General features: G+C 36.3%; 1 protein-coding gene and 1 pseudogene across 1 annotated transcript; both read right to left on the minus strand.

The window, feature by feature from the left end:
• Positions 1 to 592: 592 nt before the first annotated feature.
• Positions 593 to 1,386, minus strand: LOC111398380. The gene is made up of 2 exons (XM_023025293.1): positions 1,170 to 1,386; positions 593 to 969 (listed from the first exon to the last, which is right to left on the minus strand). The coding sequence occupies exons 1-2, from the start codon at positions 1,384 to 1,386 to the stop codon at positions 593 to 595; spliced, it is 594 nt and encodes a 197-aa protein (XP_022881061.1).
• A 2,749-nt stretch (positions 1,387 to 4,135) lies between these two features.
• Positions 4,136 to 10,383, minus strand: LOC111399025 (annotated as a pseudogene).
• Positions 10,384 to 18,758: the final 8,375 nt, after the last annotated feature.

The raw sequence follows: 18,758 nt of genomic DNA on the forward strand, positions 1-18,758 counted from the left end.
TGTCTCGTGATCTCCTAGCTTCCTTTTGTTTAATAGGATGTCTTTCAGGAATTTTGCATAGCTAGGCATCGGAACTAGTGTTTCAGCGAATGGGATATTGATATAGAGCTTCTTGAAGACTTCGAGAAACTTCTTGTATTGCTGTTCCATCTTTTGCTTCTTCAGTCTCTGTGGGAACGGTATGGGTGGCTACAATTTCTTTATCCCTTGAGTTTCCTTTATTTGCTCTCGGTGTTGGCTCTTCTATCTGTTCTTCTTGCTCCAAAATCTCTTCTACTTCAGGAGACATCTCTTCTCTATTTGCCACGGGATTATTCACTTGTCTCTCAGGTAATTCCACTCCACTTCTCGTTGTTATAGCCTTTGCATGCTCTTTCGAATTGACTTCTGTGTTACTTGGCAGGCTGCCTGGTGCTCTACCTGTTAATGCAACTGCCATCTATCCCATCTGAGTTTCCAAATTCTTAATGGCTGCATTCTGGTCCTGAAGAGTGGCTTCTGTCTTCTTCATGAATTGGTTGTTCGCCTCCATATATTGGTTAGTCTGTTCCATGAATTTGCCGAACATTTCTTCCAATTGAGGCTTCTTCTCTTACTGTTGATATTGCCCCTGTGGCCTATTCTGATTTTGGTTGCTCCAATAAAAGTTGGGGTACTTTTTCCAACTTGGGTTGAAGGTCTCTCCATACACGTTATTCTGCTGGCATTGTCCCCATTGAGCAAAATCTGTTTGCTCTTTTCCTTGTGTCAAAATTGGGCATTCTACTGTCATATGCTCCGATCCACATTCCTCACAATTCGCCTTCTTTGTCTGCTCTGCGTTAGCTGACTGGGTAATTTTTTCCACCTTGTGAAATAAGGAATCAATCGTAGCGGATAACGCTGAATATACATCCACTTCATAAACTCTTAGCGTCTCTTTGGTATTGCTCGTTCCATGGTCCACATTGCTGAGGTGGTAGCCATTGTCTCATATAATTTCAATGCTTCATCAATTGTTTTTGTGGACAATGACCCATTAGCTGAAGAGTCGACCATGCTCTTGAAAGCTGGAAGTAACCCTGCATAGAAATATTGGACCTGAAGTCCCTTGCTAATCCCGTGGTGTGGACACTTCCTTAGTAGATTTTTAAATCTGCTCCAAGCCTCATCAAAATTCTCAAATTCACCTTGCCTAAAGATAGATATGTCGTACTTTAGCTTTGCTATCTTGGCCGGTGGGAAGAACTTAGTACAGAACTTCTGAGCTAGGTCATTCCAGGTAGTAATGCTGGCTATCGGCTGAGAATCAAGCCATTCAATCGCCTTGTCCCACAAAGTATGTGGAAACAGTCTTAATCTTATGGCGTCATCAGATATTCCTTGATATTTGAAGTGCTGGCACATCTCTAAGAAGCGCGAGACGTGCGTGTACGGATTCTCTTCAATTCTTCCTTAAAATTGATGTCCGTTCTGGAACAGTTGTATCACATTTGTCTTCAACTGGAAATTTGGCTGCCCGAACGCTGGATATACAATGCTGGACTGGCTTTGAATGATTTGAGGGGTCATGAACTCTCCAACGAGCATGTTTCCTTCGTCTTCTTCCCTTCTTTCATTGGCTTGTACAACAGGATTGTGTTGTGCGTTCTCCATCTGATTTCTCGCTGCTCTGTTTTCTCTCTGCCTTCTTCTGAAGCTTCGTTCGATCTCTGGGTCGGCTGGGAGTAGATCTCCTTCAGCAGATCTTGGCATGCACTTCTACAATATAATTCAATTTAAAGACTTAAGTAATAAAAATATGCACTTATGTAATAAAACTAAATAGCAATAAAATAAAATGAACTAAAATAAATTAAAAAAATAAAAAGTTCGAATTAGTGCTAAATTGAATAAAATTAAACGAATACTCAATTCCCGGAACGGCGCCAAAAACTTGTTCACGAAATAATTCTTTCGATTTAAAATTACTGCAAGTGTACGGTTCGTAACAAGTAATAAAGTGGATTTTTAAAGGTCCGAATATCGTCCCTCAAAGATTGAGTAGTTCAATTCTATATAATCTAGCCTTAATTGAATCTAATTGAGTGAAAATATGGTCTAAATGCAAAAAGCCCTAATTTCAACTAAAAACCCTAATTTCTATTGAAAACCCTAATTTCGAAATTTCTCTAATTAAACGACTCAAACACTCAAGTAAATGAAATTATGCAAATTCAAAAGCTAATTTATGGAAATGATCAAACTAAAGTCACTAAGATCACAAATCCCCAATTGAAGTTATAAAAACCCTAATTTCATAAAATTAATAACCCTATGAAAATTTGTCAATTCAATGTTCCTAATTCTATCCAATATATTCTCTCGATATATATTAGACCTATTCTTGCACACCATCAACCTATATCTCTATGGATGATGCAAATATACAAGAATGCATGTGGTTTTGTGAACAATTAAAGAATTGCATAAAGTATAGGGGTATATCTCTATCCTCTATCGGATCCTATATTAATTTACACCTTATCGAACCTATTCCACTTCTCTCGAATGTAAGAAACAAGTCATCAACACTCACACAATCTTTGGCCACTAATTGCGGAAGAAAATCAATGCATGTAAACCAATCAAATTATCCAAACGAGTCTTTATATTAAATTCATGAAATATGGAATTAAAATAACAAACAATGGTTCATCGATCACCTAGTAATTGAAAACCTAGCCTAGAATATCCATAATTACAGAAAAAAACGAAATTAATAAATAGAAAGAATAGCACCCGTATGAAAATTCTTGAAATCTTGAAAACCCGCTTGAATTCTTGTGGAATTGGCTTCAAGATCGTGTTTCTTGCCTCCAGAAGTTATATTTTTCTTCTCCCTGGACATTCTGCCCTATTTCTGATGAATTTTGGCTTTTATATCATGTCCTCACGGAGCCCTGAAAGAGTTTCAATTAAAAACGGAAGTTCAGAATTTTCTTCGGATTTTAAAGCCATGCGGCCACATGGTGTTAAACCGTGCGACCGCATGGTTCAAGTGGTCTGCTTCAAAAATATCCCTGCCTCCTCATGTGCGGCCGCATGGTATAGTTACATGCGGCCGCAAGGTTGTAACTTTACAACCTTGCTATTTTGGTCCCTAAACTCCGTTTTCTCTTTTCTTGATCTCTTTTCTTTCTTTCCTTTATTCCATTATCAAATATTGACTCCTAATTGATGTTTGGATCAATCAATTCCTTGATCAATTGCTCAGCTCATCTTTTGATTAATTACAATTTAGTCCTTCATCTTTCACTTTTCTTCAATTCAGTCCAATGTTACTTCTTTCTTCCTTCGATCATCTTGTATCGTCCTCAATCTCATACTTGGCATATTTTCATTCTAGTTCTGCACTTTAGCTCAACTTTTCAATATTTGCACCTTTGGTCCCCGAACTATCGCTTTGTTCCGTTTTGGTCCTTTTTCGGCTCTTTTCTTCTGAATTCCATCTTTTTCATAGAAACACCTACATTGCATAAATTTAATGAGATTAAGTTATAATTCAACTACTTTGTCCATGTTTAAATCATGTTCGTGAGCTAAATAAGTATGTAAAAACACACTTATCAATGAGCAAATATGGAGCTTCCAAGGATGATGCAGTCTCAAGGGCAGATTGATCATGACTATATGATATTGTTAATCAAGGATGCAGCCTGTTATAATTTGTTTTCAACCCGTCAGGATCGAACATTGGACGTTTTGTGGGTAGGGACAACTGGCTATGGAGTTGCCTTGGATATTATACTTGTGATAGTTTCTCAACTGAGTAAGTCCATTCACTTGAAAAGACTGAAACATCCCTTCTCCATGGTGACCATAATTGGAGTGCTTGCAAGGAAAATGGCGTGGTTGCATGATGAATGGACAAAGCCAGCATCAACTTCCATCTTGAGGACAAGGTGGATTTCGGGGGCGAGTAACGATAGATCCCCAACTCACGTAATAAACTAACAAGGGCAGTAAAGGAATTAACCAAGGAGAGGAAAGCAAGGGCACGATTATGCATTATGTTAGGAATAACTGAGAGGCAAAAAAATCACTTATAAATAGAGGGATGGTGCTATGGGAATGCCGGTAGAAAATTTGGTAGTTCTGGGGAGAGCAATGCACCTCTCGAATGTCCTTTTATCATTTTTCATTCCTGCCATTTACAATTCAGGAGAGTACAGAAGTGTTGGGGTGCTATTCTATCATTTGCATTCTATATAGAAAACCTTCAATTACAGACATCAATTCAACTATCGCTGAGTTTATCTTCTATTTTCATCTTATTTCATTCCTTGGTATCTTTGATTCTGTGTGTTGGTCGGAGTTATCAACAGGTTCCTATCACATATTTCTTGTGGAGATGATGACTTGCAAAAAATTTACATAAACAGTAAGGTGTAGTATATTTATAGTGATCATTCTTCTCGTGGGATCCATCTGCTCCACCACAAACTCTTCATGCGCCGGTTAAGCTCATCAACGCTCTCATTTATTGCACTAATAATCTTCCTTTGGAGCCGAAGAGCCGATGCAAGGGCATTCTGTGCACTTGACCTTTTCTTACGCTGAATTTCCTACACAAGAAGTCATAAAACTTTATCCATAAATCTGTAAGAAGTATGTTGTTTAGATTTGCTTTTAGATACAGACCCTGAGGTCCTGCAGCTGTGCTTCAGTGAAGCCTCTATCTCGCTCCGTTCCTGATTTTGCCATGAGTTGTACAATCCATGTGGAAGCTTCACTGTAGTCCTGTTGTGTAGCTCGGAAGTATTGGAACCGTAGATTCTGCATGAAGGACAAAGCCAATAGGCCTTCTCTATAAAAGTACGGACGAGCTAGAGCTCCTTTGCACTAATTCTTTGGCGTGCTTTATACCGAACCATTGATGTTAAAAGTTCCCACCCTATTCCACCATCCAAATCTAACAATTCAAATCCTCGTCGAAGTTCAGGGCTTGCACGAGCCTCGACAGATTTTCTCCACACGACCAAGTCATAATCACATCTCTTTAGTTGACGGTTGAATTGAATGAGAGCACTGTCTTTGCGCAATGATGGGAATGCCTGCACACCATATCATCACATGTATCAGGCCAAACGGATAAGAAACATTGAGAACTTCAAACATTAAGTGCCTCTATAAAGCTGTAAACAATTCGTCCTCCTAGGACATGCATAATTGAACATAACAATCTCACACGTGTGTCTTTGTCGGTAATAGTTGAAAATAATTTCATTTGGGCTGTATGCATTACATGATCAACTTGCAATTAACCACTTGGGAGATATATACGTTATAGTAAATGAGTTCTGATTTTCCCGCCCTCCAGTTTGGATACAACAAGCTGATGCTAAAAAGGGAGGGGAACCGACTAAATTTTCACATATTTAGATCCTTGTTTGTTTTAAGGGACCAAAAAGACGAAGACAACGACGACAACAAAGACAGACTAATATAAACAAAGCAAAGAACAACTTCTTTCCCTAAATATTAGGTTACTACTTTCTAAGTTGCAAATGAAGCCTTACATATCGACCAATTAAAAAAGAAATGGTTCATAATTTATTCCATACTTACCATTTGTAGAAACATGAGACCTGCACTGTAGATGTCAAATCTATCTGGTAGATTCAACTGCTGAAATATAGCATCAAACATGGAAAGAGAAGTTAATTTCTGAGAAGTGCAGTAAAACTAGACAACATAAACGTAAATACAAGACCTGTCGCAGAACAGGGGAAAGTGCTGTTGCAACTGGGGCTGAGGGTGCTGAGTGCTCATGATGTATTGTTCAGGAGTAGTATATCTGAAAAAAAAAAGAAAAAATGTATAGAATAATTCTATAAAATTAGATTAGTAGTTTTGAGCATATATAGATCTTCAAATATCATATGGTGCCGCTTTTATATGTAGCACTATTGGTATCTCTAACTTGGCAGCTTTCTTTCACCAAGGAATTCTTGAGGCTCACTGAGAAAGGCACAACAGGTCGAAACATATAAATCCGTTTCAATACCAGTGGTATAAATTTTGAATGTATGATAATATATATACACGCCAACCTAGACCAAGCCCTATTACTAACTTTATTGTATGTGTGTTCGTAAGAGAGAGAGAGAGGATCTGATGCATATTATTGACAAAGAAATGACTAAAGAAACTTGCGAGTGGAGAAGATTATGAAGATTAGTTAATAAGCTTATTTTCCTTGGATGCCGAATCTACAGTATACATAGCAGGACTAGTTTCAAGGATCTTTAGATGCTGACTGCATAACTTGAAAAAAGCTCTCATCACTTGAGAAATCAGTTTTACACAATATAATCATCTTTGTTCAAGCTAAGTTCAGTTTTCTGGACGTAGGATGTTTAAATTGTCTGATAATGCTGAAAGGTAGTAAAAACATCCTAAATGTACATAACTAAATATGTTTTTCTAGAAGTTTATATTAAGTATTAACCATATTAAACACAGTAGAAATAAAAGTGATTACAGCATCCTGTAAAAGATCCTTATATTATTTCAGACAAAATAAGAAGTCGAGAAATGAATAACAAATAGACAAAAAAAAATCCACAGCTGGTAATTGTTCTATTTCTGTTTTGTCCAGTTACTAATGCCTCTTTGCAAGGAAAAAGTTACCTAGGATCCAACAGAAACTCTTTAGGAATATAATTGATGCCAACTCTCAAATCAGCAGCAGCTCCAAGATCAATGATTTTGAATGTTCGAGAACCTGCAAGAGATCTTAAGCCCCAGAATGTTATTTTCTCTGAAGGTGATTGTACTATCCTAAAAATTAGTCATTAGTTTATCCCCATTTCCGTCAATCTTTTTCCTTTTTAGATTTAAAATAGTTTACCTATGTACAATCCCTGTCGAGTGTAGACCATCCAGTGCAAATAACAGTTGTCTCATGATCGTCTGTATGATTCTGTTTTCCCTCTCCATCTCCTTGGGCTAGTCCTGAATCTCTCCAAGTATCAATGCTTCAACCTGATACTCGAAATCATCAGGAAATTGGTGTTGGAAAACTGAAGTTACTCCCCTTTAATTAGATTTTGAATTCTATGACTAACTCTTTGTACATGTTTTAGAGTAAAACTGGATGAGGTAACTTGTAAACTAATGCCCCATTTGATTCCCATTTTTATGAAAGTGCATTTTTTCTCTCTTCTCTTTAACCACACATTCTTCATTAAAATAATATTACACGTAAATCAAAAAAAATTCTTTATTTTTCATCCATACATTCCCCATTAATTTACTATTCTAAAATTCATTTTTCCAACAAAATGGGTGTCGAACACCCTCTAAGAGTTTGATCTTATTTTGAGACACAGTTTATCTTCCAACCTAAGATGATTTTATTTCAACTTTGAGTTGCTTCCAAATCATTAAATTTATAGTTGACACAAATATCAAATTTACTTCCGATTTGGTTCCATAAAGCCCATGGAAGATCGAGGTTTAATCATCAAATTTGAAAAACATCCTTGATTCTCATCGATAAGGAAAATAAAGAAATGCTTATTAGTACATATTTGAGAAAAACCTAGGCACATAGAGATGACCATAAATTTAATCCAGAATTTGGAAGTCTTCTAAAGGCCAGTTTGACAGGGTTTTTGAAAAGTCAAAAGCTGCTTCTGAGATTTAAAAAAACTTCTTTTTAATATGTTTGGATAATTTTCTCAAAGTATTTTGTTTAGCTAGAAGACATTTTAAAGAAAATTATCCTAAGGAAGCTCCTCATGAAGCTCTTCTACAAGAAACATAAGCCCCGCCAAATAGGCCCTTTTAAGATGGAAGATTACTGTGGGTACTGTACATCTGTCATGGAAGTTAATGAAATTAGCATAAACAAGATGGAAAAAATAATATGTAAGCATGTACTAATTTGTATATGCTTATGCTGAATGCTCTATTTAATCATGTCAAGGATTCAGCAGCTAGGGAAGAACTGATAATGAAATGAAATGTGCATGATTTGACATCATTTTTATTACTTAGCTTCATGATTGTCAACTTCTGAGATAGACCAACACATCGGTTTGAGATAAATAGACAAAATCCAACAGGATAACATTTTCATTTTTCTCTCCAGTATCAATCCATCAAGGAACTAATTTTCACATTAGGAAAGAAAAAATAAACGTGTTAATTCTAAAAATCAAGGCAACGAATGCACTATTTCTTTATCTTTCCCACTGCTCTCTTTGTGTTGGCTATGGTGGAATCTAATAGACACTAGTCAAGAAATTGATACGAGGAATCTCTCCTTTCTCTATTTTAAACAAGTACTGCTAAAGTGTTGATCGTTTGTCTCTAGTGAGCATTACCCTCGGCAAGTTCCTCGAGATATCTGCTAGGTGATAACTTCTTCACTGATCATATATTCATGAGAAAGGGACAACAGTATCTATTATTAGCATCAAACAGCTACCAATGTTCAATCCATTCGTCTACTACACTATCCTTTATTCTAGTTTAATCGCAATTTCCCTCACTTAGCTACCATCATGTTATAAACTAATTAGTAAAGAAGTAATCTTCCAATAATTCTAGAAACATCTCTCTACTGATCTTCTCATTCTGACATATATTCAGTCAACTGAATTTCCATCTTTGCATTTGTACCCTCTTAAATGCTTCCACAGAATACATCCCATTGTATGTGTACCCTTCTTACATGCATCAACAAAAAATTTCAGCTAGTGAACAAGGTAATTAATACAATCACTTCTGTAAATATATTTAGTCAATGAACTCCTAAAGAACAGTTATAGCTGGTTGTGCATATTGGTTAGATCACATGCCAAAGTTATTTGACCATTTCGTCACTTCAAAAAACAAGAAGTTCAAACTTGAGCTCCTCAAAACAGGTCCATAGAAGGAAGGATGGCAGTACATATAAAACTGGGAAAAATATGAAATCTCATTTTAGAGCTCTATTCTGTTGAAAAGTACTTCTAAATATCCTGGATGAACAGTGATGACTTCTGTCCAAAATTTTAGTAATATCACTGGTTTAAGAAAGTACCTACATTATAAGGAAATTCTTTACTCTGTAACAAATCAGCAAGTGTGGCTTCCCCTTGATACCGCCATATCAGCCAATACTCAGCCCCCCTCTTCGAAGAGCTCTGGAAGATTTTGAAGTATCAAACTAATAAGTTTAGAAATTATAAAAAATATTCCCTTATAGCTTTATAATAGGATAGTTGGAAAAATAGAGCAACACCTCAAGAAAGCCATATAGAAAATCAGCACAGCTATTTGCACAAGCCCTTCGCACACGCTCATTCATCCATACCTCAACTGCTCCATATTCAGTCGCCCATTTCAAGACTACATCACCATCCTTCAGTAAACAACAGAAACTATTAGTATTGAGAAATGGCAAATTCCTTAATAGAAGATTAAGGCACAAGCCCTTGTAACTACATGTGAATTGTAAATGCTCATAAATTATCTTCCTGCATGATGAAAGTGAAGATAACTGATTAATGAGAAGATTAATTCATGCAAAGTAACATTCTCAACTTTTAAGCACCAAATTCAACATTCTCTTAAGTTTAAGCACTATAATCAGTTCGATAAGCACAAAAACAATGATTTGATAAATTGAATACTTTCAGTTCTTTGAGAAATTTTGTCAAACACATACCTTTGAGTACTTTTTAGCCAAGGAAGCCCTATAAACCACACCAAAAGATCCCTCGCCCAATTTCTTCCCCAGCACAAGGTCATCCTGTTACAAACCTCAAATTAAAGCCTCATACATTCAAGTAATCTCTCACAATAAACTTCCAAAAAAAGGACGAACTCCAAAAAACCTTCTTATAAGTGGGTCGAAAGAGTCTCTCAACGAACGCAAGTACAAACATATCAAAGAACCCAGGAGCCACACCAGGTGTAGCCCATAGATATGAAAGAGTACCCAGTGCTAAAATCACACCAGGGACAGTAACAGTGATCCCATCTGATCGTGGCAGTGTGCTTATATAAATTATATCACCACACTCCATAATTGTGCAGGGAAGTCCCACCCCAAACCCGGAAAAAGATCATGAACGAAATTGAATACTTCGCCTCCTGAGGTGAAAACTAAAAGATTCTTAGACCTCGAAGTGGAGAATTTTCTTTGGCCACTTGATTCAAAAATGGTTTTGAGATTAAGCTTTTTTCCAAGAAATGAAGAGTTTAGTTTGGAGCAGAGGGTATTGACTTTTACCCCTACCAGTCCAACCACTGAACCAGCGGCAACAGTAGCCATTGGAGATTATGAGTCAATTGTTTGCTCTAAAATTAATTTGGAACAAAAGTCATCAGAAAGTTTAGCTGAGCATGTGCTCTTCATATTTTTTGTTTCGTTTGATTAGTTTTGTTGATATTTTTGGTTTTCCAATTTTTGTATGACAGTTATTTCAGGTATTTTTTGTGTAGGGAATGGCTTGAACGAACGGGAATGTAATATGGGCCACAAGTGGTGACACGTAGGCTTACTTTGTTGGGACACGCTACGAACCGGACTTGGGCTTCGTATTATATTAGACAACTTTCAAAAATGCTCTTCAAATTAAGAGAAAATTAAACTATGTACGGTCCAAACATTACAAAATAAAATCAGTGGAAATTACAGGGAATCCCACTTTTAAAATCTACATTTCAAAAATCAGATCAAAGGTTTGTATATTCACAAATCAGATATTATTCTAATTATTATAAATCAATAATATTATAAATATTAATATAAGTCAATATTTTCAAACCCTAAAATCATTTTTTCTCCTATCTCCTCTCCATTATCTCCGGACTCCACCACTTAACCATTGCTCGGATGTTCTCCCATCTCCTCTCCGTTATCTACACTATGCTGTCGTTGCCCGGATGTCATTGCAGCAACCTCGCCTAATTTCAGCGTCGCCGCTACGGTGACGAGTCAAATTACAGTGAAGTGAAGCAGCTCGCTACTGCTACGAAGAAAATCTTTTTCTTCTCTCCTCTCCATTCTCTCCACCACCGAACTCTCACCCTCAGATCGCGGTCGTTGCCTGGTTGTCACTTCAGCGGAGTGAAGCAGCAGCAACAATGGCATGTCACAGCACACGATATGAATGTTGCAGAGTGGCTTCGTCCTTGCCGCTACTGCAGTTCAATGGTGATGGTGGTGCTACAGGTGGTTGGTGCAGGTGATGGTAAATCTGGTGACAGCGGTGTGCGATGAGGGTAAGGTGTTAGTACTTTGATGATTTTTCGTTAACAATGAATGAATGAGTGTTGGTTGGAAATGGTGGTTGTGGTGGTGGTGAAAATGGTAGGGTGGCGACAACGATAGTGCAATGATAGTTTTTGTGGTGATGTGGTGGGGGTGGCGAGAGGGTAGTACGGTGGTGGCTTTTGTGGGGTGTTGGCGATTTTGTATCTGGTTTGTTGGTGGTAAGGTGGTGCTAGTTGTGATGTTTGAGATGACGAGGTTGTCGGGAGATGGTGGTGGTGTTTTGGCAGGGGCAATTGTGACGTCGATACGGTTGGCGACAGTGATGGTCATAAGTGTTGGTCGCCATCACAAGTGATTTAATTTGTGACCAATGAGAAAGAGGAATTGTGAAAAAGAAATAACATGTGACCTAAAAAATTGTTAATTTGTAATTGTTTAATAAATCGTAACTTATAATATTTGTGATTTGTGATCAATAAATAAATTGTGAAGTATAAATTTTTGATCTGTGATCGATGAACAAATTGTGGCCTATAAAATTTTTGAATTGTCACCGTAAAATAATTTGTGGCATATAAAAATTCTGATTTGTGATCGAAAAATAATATTTGACTGATTAAATCGTGAATTTGTGACCAAATTGTATAAATCTGTGACCTTAATATATTTAATTAATTAAATATAATTAATTAAGTCATAAATAAATATTAGTAAATACCTAATTTTTAAAATTTGAAACTTTTATTCTTAGTTTTGAAATGAGTAATTGTTGACCTCTTAGTCAATAGAGAAGATTACCCAGGACCCTTAATTAAATATTAGTTTTCATAAATAATATGGTTAAGTTTAAATTTTAGATTTCAAGTAGTAACTAGGATTATTGATTGCAATTAATAAAAATTTAATTAAACTTAATCTACATATTCATCCCCCACCCAATTCATCCCGATTCAAACCCAGTATCTTTATTCTCTATATCTTCTCTCTCTTTACCACACACCCACCCACCTCACCATTCCCTCTGGACCGTCTCTTCAGGCCCTCAAAACGTCGCGCACAGTGACATAGCAAGGGGCCACTACTGCTGCGAGCAGTGACGCCTTACTTTTCCGTTGTTGCTACGTGCTTACAAAAATCCAGGCAAACTAGGCGGTGGGTTTGCAATAGCGCCATGGGGAGGTAGTGTGGCTGTACGCGGGTTCTGCTACTGTGGCACAGTTGTACTTGATTTTTAGGTGTGATATTTCGTTTTCGATCTATAGATTTTGGGGGTGGTTTTTGTTGGTTGTATTTGCCATTCTTGACGGTGGCTGTAGTGGTGTCAATGTTGATGTTATCAGCGCTCGTGAGGTGGTGGTGATGCATTGGAGGTGATGGTGGTAGCGAATGGTGGTCAATTGTGATATTGGTCTGAGGTATGTGCAGAATTGTTTGTGGTGACCCCATGTGATCAAGTATGCGTTTGTTGTGATTGTTTGTAACCAATTCATTGTTGATTGTAACTGATTTTCACTTGGTCATAGTTAAGATTGACTTAATCACAGACTGTCATATTGAATACAAATTTGGTCATATTTAATCATATCAAGGACAAATTTGGTCTCAGTTAATCACAAATAACATAGATCAGTGAATTTGTTAAATATAGTTACAAAATAGACTGTCACATATAGTCACAAACGAAAAAAGTTTGATCACAAATAGTCACACAAAACACAGGCAGATCACAAACAATAAATCTGGTCACAGTTAAATTTTTGGAGTTTTTTTCTACCGTGGAGTATAGAGAGAGAAATCTTTTACAATTTTTGGAAGTTTTTTTTATCACCAAAGCTGGAGCTGTTGTCGGAGTGGTTGCAAGAGCGACTGCCTGAGCAATCGCTCGAGCCAATGGCCATCTCCGGTGGAAAAGTGGATGGAAGGTGGTATAGTAGGGTGAGGTGGCATGAAGTAGAAATAATTAATGTATATTATATTATACATTAATATTTAATAAATTTATTTACCACCTAATTGTTGAAATATTTTAGTGAGTTTGTTGTTTATGAAATGTAATCTTTAGAACTAGGATTTATGTATTAATCCCTAGAATAATATCCTAAAACTAATTAAAATCCTTTTGTCTTAAAAGAAATACTCTCAAGACCCAATCTCCTTGTAAATGATTCACTCCTTCAAGCATCTCTCACCTTAATCCAATTCAATTGTATTTTTATGGCTATAGATTTGGATGCAAAACCAAATAAATATCCAATCCAAGGACTAACGAAGTCTAAGAGACGGAATTCTTTGCTTTTTAACACAGTTAAAATATGAAGAAAATAGCCAAAAACTGATGAAACGGAAGCACGCTCTGTTCTCTGCAGCATTGCAATCCCACCCTTTTCTCCAATACAGTTGAGAAATTGCCACAGTTTTCACTACTTCCATTTATCTCTGCTTCTAAACCAACTTTGAATCTCCAATTCTGTTGGAAAAAATAAGTAAATAGCTAACTTTTGGCAAAATTTTCGGTGGGACCCGTTGGTCCAATTTGTAAGATCAAAGTTTATTCGTGTTCTCTTTCGTGATAGCATCAAAATCTTATATTTATTAGCCAAAAACGAAGTTTGGGTAAATGAGAAATTGGAGCTCAAAGATGACCATTGGAAGATGGTTATGTAGGAAAAAAATTGTAGTCCCACATAAAAAAAATATGAAAGCAAGAACAACTCTATATAGAATTACACTTTGGAATGGTGTAATCATGTGTAGCATAGAAGCTTTCTCCACGTGCGAGAGCATGGGGGTGCAAATCTCTGACCGAATTGCTTTCGGATCTTGAACTTGTGTGCGGGCGCGACCTGTGTACACGAATGTCGGACCAAACGGAGCAAAAATTGGCCCCTTTGAAGAGCCCACATTTTACAATTTTTTTCTTGCTTTCTTCACTGACTTTTGAGTTCCTGAAACTTCCAAAACTCCCAGAAATTGAAATGACTCCAATATTAATTGTCATAAAATTAATGGCAGATTTGTGCTATATTAATCTCAAGTTTTTTAGCAATTAAACATATGAAAAATCTCACCAGAAAATACACGAAATTCTCTTTGCACGAAAAATTTCCAAATTCTGTCGTCGTCGTCGTCTTTCTATCCAGTGAAGTCGTCGTGGTGGTGATATTATTCAGACGCTAAATCGATTTACCAGAGTAGTTTCTGTGGTGCTCAAATTCTGTTGGTTTTGCCGTTGTATGCTGAGAAACAGACGCTCAGACTAAATCTCAAGTACTTACGGTGAGGGGGTGAATCTGTTTTAAGAAAATTGTGATTACACAGGCCTCGAGTTAAAAGTCTATTTTTAGATTTATATGCTTTCCAGTTTAAATCTCTGTGCATTTCTTTATTTGCTAATTTACATGCTTTCCAAATTTATTTAACTTTCAGTTTAAATCTCTATTTTCTAGAATTTATATTACGTTTGTGTTTCTACAAATAATATAATTGTTGTACTTATTCAATTAGTTTAATTTGTTTTAATTCTCACAATTTATATAATATTTTGTATATACGAACCGGGATACGAAACCATGTTTATGGAAATTCAAATTTTGTGTTATTTAAATTATTTTATGAAAACAAACAGTTTGTCTAAAATCTGTGTTGTTTAAGTTATCATAAAATTTCTACAAATTCTATTGTTATGTCACTACCAAATGAGGTGAGTTGCTTGGCATATACAGTAAGCTTTCAAATACGGTGACCTGTCTGGCATATACGATAAACTGCCATATACGGTGAATTGAATTGCCAAATACGGTAAGCAATTGTCAAATATAGTAAGCGTGAATCCGGTGTCTAAATCACATATACGGTATATGAGAACCCGATTCCACTCCATTGACTACCAATTAAATTACCAACAAATTTAAAACGGATTCTTAAAGGAAAAATTGGTTTCTTATACTGTTAATTTTTGGAAACTAATTTTTTATTTTATTTTCAAAAATGGCAACCGAATCGACCAACATGGATGTGACACAAACTTTGCCTATTGAAAATCAAGCTATGGGCTTAGCTGTGGCTCAAGGGCCAAGCTCTGTTGTGGCTCAAACTGTGGCCAAATTGTCAAGTCATGTTGTAAGTCAAACTGTGGCTCCAACAACTGACCATACCGTTAATGTTCCTGTTAATCATGGAGAAAAATCAGAGAAATTCAATGACTTGAATTTCAAAAGGTGGCAGCAGAAAATGTTATTTTATCTCACCACTTTAAATCTTGCGAGATTCTTGACTGAGATTGCTCCAAAACTCAATGAGGGTGAGAGAGATGTTCAAGCCATCAGTGCACTTGATGCTTGGAACCATTCGAATTTTCTGTGCCGAAACTATATTATGACCAGCTTAGCAGACATGCTATACAATGTGTATAGTACTATGAAAACTGTTAAGGAACTGTGGGAGTCTTTGGACATAAAATATAAAACTGAGGATGTCGGGGCTAAAAAGTTCATTATCGGTAGATTTCTAGACTATAAAATGGTGGAATCCAAAGTAGTTATCAATCAAGTGCAAGAACTCCCAGTGATTCTTCATGAAATTCCTGCCAAAGGGATGATTTTGAGTGAAATTTTTCAAGTGACTGCAATTATTGAAAAATTGCTCCCTGCATGGAAAGATTTCAAGAATTATTTGAAGCACAAGTGAAAAGAGATGAACGTCGAAGAACTAATTGTTAGACTTCGAATTGAAGAAGACAACAAGAGTTCTGAAAAGAAGTGGTTAAATCCTGGTGCTGCTAAAGCTAATGTTGTGGAGCATGGTCAAAGTAGTAAGAACTACAAAAACAAGTTTGGGCCATCCGGTGGCAAAAGGACCAAGGAATGACCGAAATGTGGAATTTCTAAGAAAAAATTTCAAGGAAAATGTTTTAATTGTTACAAAGTGGGCCACAAGTTTTCGAAGTGCAGATTGCCAAAGAAGAAGAAAAAAGCAAATGTAGTTGACTACATGGCACAAGATATGTCGGAGCTGAATCTCTCAGCTGTCATTTCTGAAGTGAACATGGTGGGTTCAAACTCTAAGGAGTGGTAGATTGACACCAGACCTACGAAGCATGTGTGCTCTGATAATGAGCTGTTTGCAGCGTTTGAAGCAATTGAGAATGGGAGAAGTTGTTTATGGAAAATTCAGCAACTTCTGAAATCAAAGGTCAAGGAAATGTGGTTATGAAGATGACATCGGAAAAAGAGTTGACTCTTAACAATTTGCTATATGTGCCAGAAATTCGCAAGAACCTAGTGTCCGGGTCGCTTTTAAATAAGCATGTTTTTGCATTGTATTTGAATCAGACAAAGTTATTTTGTCAAAAAGTGGAATGTTTGTCGAAAATGATATGTTTTCGACGGTATGTTTAAACTCAATTTAATGGTTGTTAAACCAAAAATGAATAAATCATACTCTTCTGCTTATTTGTTTGAGTCTTCCAATTTGTGGCATGGTAAACTAGGACATGTAAACTATGATACTCTACAAAGACTAATTAACTTAAATTGCACACCTGAGTTTCACATTGATTCAAAACATGAGTGTGAAACTTATGTTGAGACAAAATTGACAAGGTCATCGTTTAAATCAATTGAACGGAATACAGAACCACTTGATTTAATTCACAGTGACGTATGTGACTTAAAACTTGTACAAACAAGAGGTGGCAACAAGTATTTCATTACTTTTGTCAACGATAGCACCAAATACTGTTATATGTATTTGCTAAAGAGTAAAGATGAAGCTATAGAGAATTTTGTTCTCTATAAGAGTGAAGTTGTAACTCAACTTAATAAGAAAATTAAGGTATTAAGAAGTGATTGAGGTGGTGAGTATGAAGCACCATTTGTGGAATTATGTACACAACACGAAATCATATATGAAACTATCGCACCTTATTCATCGCAACAAAATGGTGTTGTTCAACGGAAAAATCGCCCTTTAAAGGAAATGATGAATGCAACGCTAGTAAGTTTTGGGTTACCTCAGAACATGTGGGGAGAAGAGTGTTATCAGCAAATTACCTTTTAAATAAAGTGCCCCGAAAGAAAATGGAAAAGACCCCTTATGAGTTATGGAAAAGAAGAAAGTCTTCCTATAAATACTTACGAGTGTGGAGGTATCTTACTAAAGTTGTTGTTTCAACACCAAAGAAGGTAAGGATAGGGCCAAAGACAGTAGATTGCATCTTCATTGGGTATGCACACAACAGTAGTGCTTATCGATTTATTGTGTATGATTCTAAAATCTCTGACATACAAAAACATGATATTAGAATCAAGAAATGCTTCATTCTTTAAACATGTATTTCCGTACAAGTCTAAAGAAGAAGCAAGCTCCTCCAAACGAACATATGAGACTATGACTGAAAATAGTCATGATGAAGGACTAGAAGAGGAGACTGAGGTTAGGCGTAGTAAACGGGAAAGGACAGAAAAATCGTATGGTCTTGATTTTCTGACCTATATGGTAGAAAGTGAATCTCAAAATTATCAAGACGCTGTGAATTCCTCGGAAGGACCTCAATGGAAGGAGGTCATTAAAAGTGAGATAGACTCCATATTACAAAATCATACATAGGAGCTAGTGGATCTTCCTCCAGGAAGCAAACCACTAGGCTGTAAATGAATTTTCAAAAGGAAAATGAGAGCAGATGGAACTATCGAAAAGTACAAGGTCAGATTAGTAATAAAATGTTACAAACCAAGGGAAGGTCTTGATTACTTTGATACATATTCTCCAGTAACGAGAATAACATCCATTAGGTTGATACTTGCTATTGCCACTTTGCAAAATCTTGAAGTATATCAAATGGATGTTAAAATCGCCTTTCTAAATGGAGATTTAGAAGAAGAAATTTATATGGAACCAACCGAGGGGTTTTCCTCACCAGGGTAAGAAAAGAAAGTTTGTAAATTGGTGAAATCATTATATAGTTTGAAACAATCACTCAAACAATGGCATGAAAATTTTGATAATGTCATGATAGAGAGTGAATTTAAAATCAATGAGTGTGACAAATGTGTTTACGTCAAAGACACTAAAGATGGTTATGTCATTTTGTGTCTTTACATTAACGACATGCTTATTGTTGATAGTGACAATAAGATAATTGAATCCACTAAAAATATGTTGAATTCGAGATTTGACATAAAAGATATGGGTTTAGCTGATGTTATACTTGTAGTCAAAATCTCAAGAACATCAGATGAGCTTGTTCTAAATCAGTCACATTATGTAGACAAAATTTTGGAAAAGTTCAATAAGGATGATACTGATTTGGCTAGAACACTGATAGATACAAGTCAACGTCTATCTAAAAATAAAGGTGAGCGTGTCTCTCAAGTAGAATACTCGAGAGTTATTGGAAGTCTAATGTACTTGATGAGTTGTATAAAACCAGACATAGCCTATATAGCCAGTAAACTAAGTAGATATACAAGTAATCTAGGAGCTGATCACTAGAAAGGAATAGTAAGAGTATTAAGGTACTTGA

The sequence above is a fragment of the Olea europaea genome, chromosome 8 (genome assembly GCF_002742605.1).
Source record: "Olea europaea var. sylvestris chromosome 8, O_europaea_v1, whole genome shotgun sequence".
NCBI lineage: Eukaryota > Viridiplantae > Streptophyta > Magnoliopsida > Lamiales > Oleaceae > Olea > Olea europaea.

Coding starts and splice junctions, on each gene's coding strand:
- LOC111398380 (XM_023025293.1), bottom strand. CDS start 1,386: ATGTGCCAGCACTTCAAATATCAAGGAATATCTGATGACGCCATAAGA. Junction 970..1,169: donor CATATCTATCTTTAGGCAAG/GTGAATTTGAGA, acceptor AAATTATATGAG/ACAATGGCTACCACCTCAGC.